The 10,887-nt window shown below is 32.2% G+C and overlaps 1 protein-coding gene across 1 annotated transcript; it reads left to right on the top strand.

Moving 5' to 3' along the window:
• The first annotated feature begins 5,087 nt into the window (after positions 1–5,087).
• On the top strand, positions 5,088–10,457 carry LOC115716012 (cyclic nucleotide-gated ion channel 1). The gene is made up of 8 exons (XM_030644701.2): positions 5,088–5,375; positions 6,017–6,126; positions 6,552–7,119; positions 7,328–7,540; positions 8,232–8,515; positions 8,755–8,866; positions 9,001–9,237; positions 9,517–10,457. The coding sequence occupies exons 2-8, from the start codon at positions 6,098–6,100 to the stop codon at positions 10,213–10,215; spliced, it is 2,142 nt and encodes a 713-aa protein (XP_030500561.1). The 5' UTR covers positions 5,088–5,375; positions 6,017–6,097; the 3' UTR covers positions 10,216–10,457.
• Positions 10,458–10,887: the final 430 nt, after the last annotated feature.

The raw sequence follows: 10,887 nt of genomic DNA, 5'->3' as shown, positions 1-10,887 counted from the left end.
CTCAAAGTAAATCATCATTTCACTTCTATGTCATTATATAAGATATAGATTATGTATCTATGATTAGTGCTCCCACTCAATTGTACTATCATGTTCCCAAGATGCAAGTATCAGGAAGATCCATTTGGTCAACTTTAACGAACGAATCAAAGAACACAAATAATATAGCTAGAATCTAACCATCTCAGGTTAACATCTATTAATCTAAGATCAACTAAGTGATATTGACTTAGAAAGATATAACAGTAAGTTTATGATATCTTATTCAAGTTCAATATCGGTCTAGTCTGATGTATACTCCATACATCCGATACTAGTATACTTTACCAATGGCCTAGAAAAGGTCATATCACTTATCCAAGTGTAAGTAAACCTTAACGTTGATTATCATGTCAGTGTAAATCCAGTGAATTTATAAATCATGGGACTTAAACTTTGAAGCATATAATCACAATTAATTTCCACTGTGATGACATCACTGTAATCTGTGAATAACTATATGTTTTGGATTTATTAAAAATTGTATGTTTAATCGTAAACATGAAAATAACATGTAAACTTAAATGACTTTTAATCTTATATTGATAGCAAATAAGATTATATTGAAATAGTTATATTTAGGGCATAAAATCCCAACAATAATTAGTGGGAAAGATATTTTAGCATGGCTGCAAGCAGTAGAAGAAGAGAAATTGTCTCTCTTGAAGAACAAAACCTGGATCATGGTTAAGAAACTAGAAGGTCAGAAACTGGTAAGCGACAAATGGCTCTTCAAGCATAAAGAGGGCAAACCTGGAGTTGAAAACTCTAGATACAAGGCAAGATTAGTTCCAAAAGGGTTCGCACAGAAGGAGGGTGTGGATTTCAATGAGATTTTCTCACCTATGGTCAAGTAAACCTGAATTAGAGCCATGATGGATAAGGCTGCAAAAATCCAGTCTTGAGGCGGACTAGATGGATGTAAGAACAACATTCTTGCATGGAGAATCGGAAGAGAAAATGTACATGAAACTTCCAGAAGGGTTTGAAAGTAAAGGTGAGAATCAAGTTTTCCTTCTACATAAATCTCTATATGGCCTGAAGCAAGCTCCAAGGCAATGAAATTTGAGATTTGATTCCTATATGATCAAGATTGGTTTTAGCAAAAGTAAATATGATACCTGTGTTTATTTCAACTTCCATAAGGGTTTGAAAGTAAAGGTGAGAATCAAGTTTGCCTTCTACAAAAATCTCTATATGGCCTGAAGCAAGCTCCAAGGCAGTGAAATTTGAGATTTGATTCCTATATGATCAAGATTGGTTTCAGCAAAAGTAAGTATGATACCTATGTTTATTTCAACAATCATATCTACTTATTGCTATATGTAGATGTCATTCTAATCATTGACAAGAAAAGATTAGAAATCAATGATCTCAAGCAGAAACTAAATGAAGAGATTGAAATGAAAGACCTTGGGTATGCCAAAAGAGTCCTGTGAATAGACATACAGAGGTCCAAATCAAATAACATTATGCTATCTCAAATGAGTTACATGCAATAAATCCTAGATAAGTTTGGTATGGACAAATCCAAGCATGTACCTACACCCTTTGGCTCAACATTTCAAAATGTTTGCAACACAATCTCTAAGCAATGAAATTGAGAGGCTCAAGATGTTTAAATCCCCTATGCTAGTTATGTTGGAAGTCTTATGTACTAGACCTAATCTAGCACATGCCATGAGTGTGGTTAGTAAATACATCTCAAATCCCAGAACAAAACATTGGGAAGCCCTGAAGTGGATCATGAGGTATGTGAAAGGCACTCTGAACACTGACATTATGTTCAACAATGACAACCATTTCAAGGAAGAAGTAGCTGGCTTTGTTGACTCTGAATTTGCTGCAAGCATTGACACAAGAAGAAGCTGCACAAGTTATGTCTTCATTGTGCTTGGAGGGTGTGTCAGTTGAAAATCTAATTTGTAGAAAGTAGTAGCCCTATCATCCACAAAAGTATAATACATGGCTGCAACTAAAGCCATTAAGGAAGCAATATGGCTCAAGGGACTGGCTGGGGAGTTGGGATTTAATTCATAGAACACTACAGTCCCTTGTGATAACCAGAGTGCATTGCATCTCATGAAAAATCCTATGTTTCATGAGAAGTCAAAGCGCATTGACATCAAACTTCATTTCATAAAACAGGTTCAAGTGAGAAAAATATGCACACATGAGAATCCTGCAGACATATTCACAAAGACAAAGTGTGTATCTAGGGATAAATTTTCTCACTGTTTGGACCTACTCAACATCATGGATTGCAGAGGCTTTCACTAGCTCCTGCTCCTCATTTTTTTGGACAGAAGTAAGTGAATCAAATCAGGTGGAATTATTGTGGATTTGATCCACTTACTATGTCTACATCAGCATTCTCATTGGCATGTGTCAAGAGTGGTAGTTAAGTTGGTTACATTTCTCTCTCAAATAATCAACTAATCTAACTGTCACTCTATATATAAAGCATTACAGCTAAAAAACTCAAGAGATATCAACATCATGATTAGTCCTCTCCTTGTCGAGAATTATCTCTTTCTATTTTTTTTTCTATAATTGTAATCTCTATTTTAGAATTAGTGTGAGTGAAGGAAGGGTGTACAAGTCCCTTGTATTTCTGATCAAGGGTACCCTAGGTGATGTTTTTGTAACTGGTGAAATACACAATTGTTGAGTGTTAATGAGTTCAAGAACTATTGTTGTAATTGGTGTTGGTGATGAATAAAGATTCTATTCATTTTATCCCTTGTGATTCAAGCTAAGTTTTTTTTTTTTGGTTTTGTTAATTTGTTATTGTTGGTTTAATTCAAGTTGTGTTTGTTTGAGTTGTTGTGTTCTTACTTATTGAGTTCATTTCAATGAAGGTCAAGTGGTTTTAATCCACTACACTTTTTTATCAGTTTTAGCATCTATGTGAGTCTTTTTCAAAAAAAAAAAAAAATCACTAGTAAATTTCTAAAGAATTTTGAATTGTGTACCGTAATAAAAATAAAGTTTAAATAATTGCTTACTGTCCATATAAGAAAAAAAAATCATTCGTGTAACAAAATATCTGAATTTTATTTTTAGTACTGTAAACTCTTTAAAATTTTCTGAAAAATTTACAAATAATTACATATGACTACAACATACACAATCATGAAAACAAATTAAACTATAAAACTCTCTTGTATGTTAAAACATATAGAAGATATATTAGAACAATATTTTTGAGAGATGTTCTATAGAATCACCTAATATTCTTTTATTTTTTCATCTAAATTATATTCTGTTTTTAATTGAAGACTTCTAGAAAATTGTCTTTCAATTAATTAAATAATTTTTTTTTTTGACAATATGAAAACAATATGAAATAAAATTTTTTCAATTAATTAAATAAAATTTTAATTCTCGATGAAAACAATATGAAATAAGTATCTAATATGACAATATTTTTTTGGGAATGGAGTAGGTAATGATTTCATATTAACTCTTTTTTTGAACATGAGAATAAAATTAAAAAATTGATTGGGTTATTATAACGAGTAATGTTACACTTTTTTTACACTATAAAGTAATTTGAATTAATGTTATTATCTCATTAATTAATATAAATAAATATATATTTCACTGTCTTCCATTAAGTGATACTTAAATAATCACATCAAAATGAGGTTATGTTTATAGTTGAACATTTCCTTTGAAAATGGATAGTTGGGCATTTTTTTTTTAAAAAAGGAGTTGATAGTTTTATTTTTTGAACATTAATACAACATTATATTATTGCTAAGATCACACATTATAATTATTAAGAGCATTATATTGACACCTCAAAGTTTTATAAAGACACCTATTTATTATAAAAGAATTGCATTATTTTAATTATGAAAGTACATATAATAATAAAATAATAGTTCAAAATCTATAAAATAAGAATAAAAAGGGAAAAAAAAATATAAGATGTAAAAATAAATATAAATATTTACTACAAACAAACATGGCCATTGGCCACTCTAATTATCATTATTATTTGGGTAAGCTTATTTAATTTGGTAAGTAGGATCTGATTTTGTTTTTTGAGAAAGTAGGATTTGATCTAAAAATAATAAAAAAATACATATTAGAAATTTAGAACACAAATTTTGTGAATACCAAAATGGATTTGTCAATACTAGAAAAAACCGTACAAAAATAAGGAGAAGTACAAAAAGGAAATAAAAATAAAAATGAAGGGTTGCTAATTTTAGGGAGAGGACGCACCGGACCGAAAGTAACAGGAAAGAGAAACAAATATTTTTGTAAAATAATTAATAAATAATAATAATAATAATAATAATAATAAAAAAGCTAACACTCTCTTACATATCAATATCACTATTAGTCAAACTAAGTATCAAGTCTCATATAATTTAATATAATAATTTTTAGGGAAGAGCATTACTATTTGTTACCAATAGTACTTATCATCTTCTATAAGTAACACTTTACAATTAATTAGCGATATTGTCTAAAAATTATTTTATTAAAGCATCTCTAATAGAGTTTGACATGGAATTAATTTTGTCACATATATGTAATATATTCATTATTTTTAATGTAATTTTATCAATACGTTTGTTTATGTTTGGCATTACTTTATCTTTTTATTTTATTTTTTTTTTTCAAAAAAATTACTTTATGGTATTATATTATAATATTTAATAAAAATTTATTATTTAAATACTAGCATGTGATCATGATGGATAATTTTTGGAGTTGTCAATTATTAAAGTAATTTTTGTACGAAAAGTTATCAAATTTTATATAAGAAAGAAAATAAAAAATAATATTTTAAAATTATGTGTGTATTTTTGACAACTATAAGTGTTGCTCACTATTAGAGATGCTCTAAATTTATATGAGACCCGATAGTACTTTCTAACAATAGCACTAACCAATCGTAAGACGATACATTTAGAAAATGTTAGACTGAAGTACCTAATAACAGTGCTAAAAAAAAAATAATAATGAGTGAGAGTGGGACCCAGTCATTGGCCACAAAATTCTTGGGCTAAGAAACACATACACACAGAGAGACAGACACACATACTTACTGTGCTGATGTTGGACTCATCACAATGTTTAGTTTAATTAATTAATTAATTAATTATTATTACTTTATTATATATGGGTTGAGTCCTCAAAGGACCCCGCCCTCCATTTCCTCGAACTTTCTCTCTCTTACTCATTCAACATTAACCCCCAAAAATCTTTTCTGGGTTTGATTATATTTTTGTTTTTTTGACAATCCAGCAATAACCCATCTCCCGAACAAAGCTTCTTCCACCATGGTTCTCAAATCACTCTGATTTTCCTTTTTGGTATGTTTTTCTTTCTTTTTTATTGAACTTACATCTATCTATGGCAGTTTCTAAATTTTCAGTCCGTATTTGAAAGTTATAGTAAGAAAAGGCTTTTCTTTTTTATGTTATTACAAATTTCCGTAAGTTTAGGGGTGAGATAAAGGTTTGCTTTTTAGGAAAGTAATTTCATAATGTTCTGAAAATGTTTTGACCCATTTTCTGGTAAAGTGTGTTTTTTTTTTGAGTAACTACAAAAGGTTTTTTTTTTTTTTTTTTTTTTTTTTTTTTTTCATATCTGAATGGATATATGTTATTGTAAAACAAAGTGGGATATTATGAAGTCGTTTGGTTATTACAGTAATGGACTGTTTTTCTGAAGATATTTTTGGAAAGGGTCTTCTTAGTGGTCAATTGTGTAATGTATTTGTACGAATATAAGTACTTTTACCATACAAATTCCCTATCAGTACGTTTTATAATATGGGCAAAAGCCAGAACTTTTTTTGTTGTTTCTAATGTTATAAAGGGATTATTGTATTTAGTATTTTTTTTTTCTTGGATTGGATACTTTAGTGTTCTGTAGAGTCAAGTTTCAATTAATGAGAAAGAGGGTTTTGCTTATATTCAAGTTTATCCTTTGTGTTCAATAATCTTTTCAGGGGTTGACTTTTGTGGTGAATGAAGAAGTTTACTTGGGCTTGACCTGAATTTCATTGTTGCATTAGAGAAAATCTGCTGCCATGAATTTCCAGCAGGAGAAAATAGTGAGGTTAGTTTCTATATAATTGCCTTAGTTTTTGTGATGTTCATTATTCAATTTTATACATATTGTTTATGCATATAACAGTTGGAAAATAGAAAACCTTTCTTTCACTTAGAGGATGATAAGATTAGAGTTTAAGATCAGGTTGTCATGTTATAGATACTTGGAGAGTTCTCTTGAAAGTTGAATTAAGAATTAAACCCCCCTTTTCATAGATGGAAAATCGCCTTACATCTATGCTGTTAATGTACCATTTTGATGCTAATACCTCTCCCCTTAAATCGGTTTTTGCCAATGACACACAACCATCACTTGACCACCACCTTAATTTTGTGAACTGCAGAGTTGGTTTGTCATCGGTCGAATTTTCAGATCATGTTTATCTTAAGTTAGATAGAGGAGACTTGAGTTATTTTTGTGTGTGTTTCCAGGTTCCAGGACTGGAATGCAGAGAAGAATAAAGATGTGCTGTATTCTCCAAATGATGAAATGAATCCAGGGAAACTTAAACTGACATTAAACACGGTTTCACACACGTTTCAAAGAGGCTTTGAATCTGGATCTGAGAGGCTTAAAAGGATTAAAAGATCACTCAAGTCTTGTTCATTTGATAGTGCTATGTCTAAAAACTTTGGTTCTGAGAAGAAGATTCTTGATCCACTTGGGCCATTCCTTCAGAGATGGAATAAGATATTTGTGCTGACCTGTGTCATTGCCATTTCTCTGGATCCATTGTTTTTCTATATTCCAGTGGTTGATGATGCCAGAAAATGTTTAGACTTGGACAGGAAGTTGGAGATCACTGCTAGTGTGTTGCGGTCTTTCACAGACATATTTTATATAATTCATATTATCTTTCAATTCCGTACTGGATTTATTGCTCCGTCTTCTCGAGTATTTGGAAGGGGTGTTTTAGTTGAAGATGCTTGTGCTATTGCTAAAAGATATCTAATGTCATACTTCTTAATCGACATTCTTGCTGTCCTTCCACTCCCGCAGGTAGCCTAACCTCTATATTACATAGCACGATTTGTTTTGTTAAAGTTTTCATTGTGTATTAGTTTGTGATAGAAGCATCATTGTCAGCATTTTTGTTTCGCCTTTCTTATATTTTCAACACTGCCCCGCTTCATGCCACCTAACTTATTATGCTGTAATATTGAATTTCGTTATCAGTGGTGCTCTAATTTTCTTCTTATGTGTATAGGTGGTGATCTTGATTGTCATTCCAAAATTGAAGGGCTCGACATCATTGAATACAAAGAACTTGTTGAAATTTATTGTCTTTTTTCAATATTTCCCAAGGATCATTCGAGTATATCCATTGTATACAGAAGTTACAAGAACTTCTGGCATACTAACTGAAACTGCATGGGCAGGAGCTGCGTTTAATCTCTTGCTTTACATGCTTGCCAGTCATGTAAGTCGGTCTTGCTTGTTTATATCATTTTTCGACGGGTGTTTTGTTGTTTAAATAATTCCGGGAGCCTTCTTAACAACACTCTGCACCTTCTCTACATGTTAAGGTATTGAGTGTGTTGAGAAGGCTATTTTGCAATCTTTTTAACTCAATTTTTTCTTTAAACATAGGTTATCTTATTGCCAAAGTGGTGTCTTATGAGGTCAATTTTCACCGATTACTTATATATAATATATAAGTATTTATACAATCATTTCTTCCCCTTTTTGTTTTATTAATTTTTAAAAAATAAATTGGATTCTGGTCCTCTTTTTGAAACTTTTATACATGTCAATCTTTGGTTTTGCTATGCATCTAAAATTTTAGTTCTTAACTTGCACCGGAAAAAAGTTTTGTTTGACTAGTACTAAAAGAAATAGTGTCCGAGGCTGAGAGCTAAAAATACACAAGATTATGGGCAGAGATTATTAGCTATAGACTGGGAGGAAAAAGCTCGGTTGATATATTTTTGTATGTGTTTTAGTGCACTATGTTTGTTATGGAAATTATTGAAAGGGAAATTCTTGGTGATTAAGAATTTGGCCTGTAAGCTTTATTATTTCCAACATAGGTACCTTAAACCTTATGAAATGATTTGTATTATATTCTCTCATTATTAAGTTCCTGATTGTTGAGTAATTGGCTGGTTTAGGTACTTGGAGCCTTCTGGTACTTGGTTTCTATAGAACGGGAAACTACATGCTGGCAAGAGGCCTGTGAGAGGTTTCCGACATGCAACCGGGACTCTTTATATTGTGATAGCTTCCAAATGAATAACATATTTTTAAATGCTTCCTGTCCAATACAAGATGATAATAGTGACTTATTTAATTTTGGAATATTCCTTGATGCTCTTAAATCTGGTGTTGTCGAGTCATCTACGGATTTTCCACAAAAGTTCTTTTACTGCTTTTGGTGGGGTCTTCGAAATTTGAGGTGCGCTAATTTATTTTTTAACTACCCCTTTTATGCATAAATAGCTCTTTGTACCTTTTTGCTGACTTTGATATAACTTTATTATTGTCACAAGAAATGGGGATATTACTTTGTTTCAACCTTTCCTGCCTACATATTGGAACTCTGTTCTGCATTTTACTGTCACTTTTTTAGGTGCACCTAATTTTGTTTCGATTGTCAATATATGATGACTCATTTTTACTTTTTATGTTCTTTAGTTCACTTGGTCAGAACCTTCAGACTAGTACCTATGTCTGGGAAATTTGCTTTGCAGTCTTCATTTCGATCGCGGGATTAGTATTATTTTCATTTCTTATTGGAAATATGCAGGTTAGTACACACCTTGTTTGGTAACATAAATTTTTGTTTAAGGATAAATTTGAATGGTGTAGAGTTTCTTTTTGGTAATATGATACAATGCCCTTATTCTAATTCTTAACACTTTTCATGTTTCTTTGAAATAGACATATTTGCAGTCAACCACTACGAGATTGGAGGAGATGAGAGTGAAAAGGAGAGACGCGGAACAATGGATGTCCCATCGCTTGCTCCCTGACACTCTGAGAGAGCGGATCAGACGTTATGAACAATACAAATGGCAAGAAACCAGAGGTGTTGATGAAGAGAATCTAATTTGTAATCTTCCAAAGGATCTTAGAAGGGATATAAAGCGCCATCTCTGCCTGGCTTTGCTAATGAGAGTGAGTACCTCAGCTGTTCTATGCTTATTTTCTTTACAATATTTTGGTTCGGCTCATATACATATCTTAAGAGGTGAAACTCTGTTTAGATCATAGTCCTACTATTGATGTGAGAATGAGAAAGAAAAGGAAATCAAATCAAATGATCTCGTTTTAATTGGTTGTGTTGAAGTTGTGAAACCTGATTTTATTGGCTTAGGTGATTGAGTTTGTGATTTGATGTTCAAATTCTAGTTGTTTTGCTAGAATTGCTTACTTTCTTTTATGAATTGATAAAAGGTGCCGATGTTTGAGAAAATGGACGAACAACTATTGGATGCAATGTGTGATCGACTCAAGCCAGTACTATACACAGAGGACAGCTACATTGTTCGGGAGGGAGACCCAGTTGATGAAATGCTCTTCATAATGCGGGGTAGGCTGCTGACTGTGACCACGAATGGTGGAAGAACTGGTTTTTTTAATTCTGAATATCTCAAGGCTGGCGACTTCTGTGGAGAAGAACTTCTTACATGGGCTTTAGATCCCCATTCTTCATCGAATCTCCCTATCTCGACTAGAACTGTGCAAGCATTGACAGAAGTTGAAGCCTTTGCATTAAAAGCCGATGATTTGAAGTTTGTAGCGTCTCAGTTCCGGAGACTTCACAGTAAGCAGCTCCGCCACACTTTCAGGTTTTACTCGCAGCAGTGGAGGACTTGGGCAGCTTGTTTTATTCAAGCAGCATGGCGGCGATACAGTAAGAAAAAGCTTGAAGAGTCTCTTAGGGAAGAGGAGAATAGGTTGCAGGATGCGTTGGCCAAGGCCGGGGCGAGCTCACCTAGTTTAGGTGCCACCATTTATGCTTCACGCTTTGCTGCAAACGCACTGCGTGCCATAAGGCGTAATAGTACACGTAAAACAAGGATGCCCGAAAGAATGCCACCGATGCTGCTTCAGAAGCCAGCGGAGCCAGATTTTACTTCTGAAGAAAAATAGGTAATTTTTATAAATACGTATGACTTGCCAATATGCTTATTTTTGTTGGGTGAAATGTAAAATGTTTCTGATGATTTTAACTCAGATAGAAAAAAAAAAAGAGGGGAAAAGATAATTAGTGAAGAATCATCAAGTTAGTATCATTCCTTACCTAAAGCAGTAGCCTTCCTATTTTGTTAAGTGTAAAAGGTCTGTATATTATTGTTGTATATGAATATATATATATTTTTGTTTTATGGTGATTACGGTTCTTGTCAAATGTTGACTAGGAAGTCTTAGGACGACTTTTATGAACTTTCTTTCTCATGTTTGGGTCAAATTAGGAGAAAAAAAGAAAAGAAAAAAGAGTGAGAAGATGTGTTATCTTTTTCTCACCAAAGAAAACTAAAAGAAGCACTCATGAAAATGTATTATGCAATTTAATATCAATTTCAAATAGTGTAAAAATTTGACACACTACACAATTTAATATAATATGAGGTGAAAAAGGTGAAATAAATGAGTGAGGTGAAAAATATATACGATAGTGAAAGTGAGCTGCTGAGGAAAAGAAGAGATTAAATTGACAGTATTTCATGATAAAAATTAAAAAGTTAAAGCGGGAGAAATTTTAGTGTGGAAAAGGAGAGTGACTAACACTATGTTTGGAAGAGGAAAATCAAGAGATGTAAA

Source organism: Cannabis sativa, chromosome 5 (genome assembly GCF_029168945.1).
Source record: "Cannabis sativa cultivar Pink pepper isolate KNU-18-1 chromosome 5, ASM2916894v1, whole genome shotgun sequence".
Taxonomy (NCBI): Eukaryota; Viridiplantae; Streptophyta; class Magnoliopsida; order Rosales; family Cannabaceae; genus Cannabis; species Cannabis sativa.
Note: the sequence above shows the minus strand (reverse complement) of the source record. Positions and strands in the feature narration are given on the sequence as shown.

Bases quoted from the DNA above. Each gene is read 5' to 3' on its own strand.
- LOC115716012 (XM_030644701.2), top strand. From the start codon at position 6,098: ATGAATTTCCAGCAGGAGAAAATAGTGAG. The intron at 7,541-8,231 runs GTAAGTCGGTCT...TGGCTGGTTTAG, and splicing joins TTTACATGCTTGCCAGTCAT to GTACTTGGAGCCTTCTGGTA. The intron at 8,516-8,754 runs GTGCGCTAATTT...TATGTTCTTTAG, and splicing joins TGGGGTCTTCGAAATTTGAG to TTCACTTGGTCAGAACCTTC.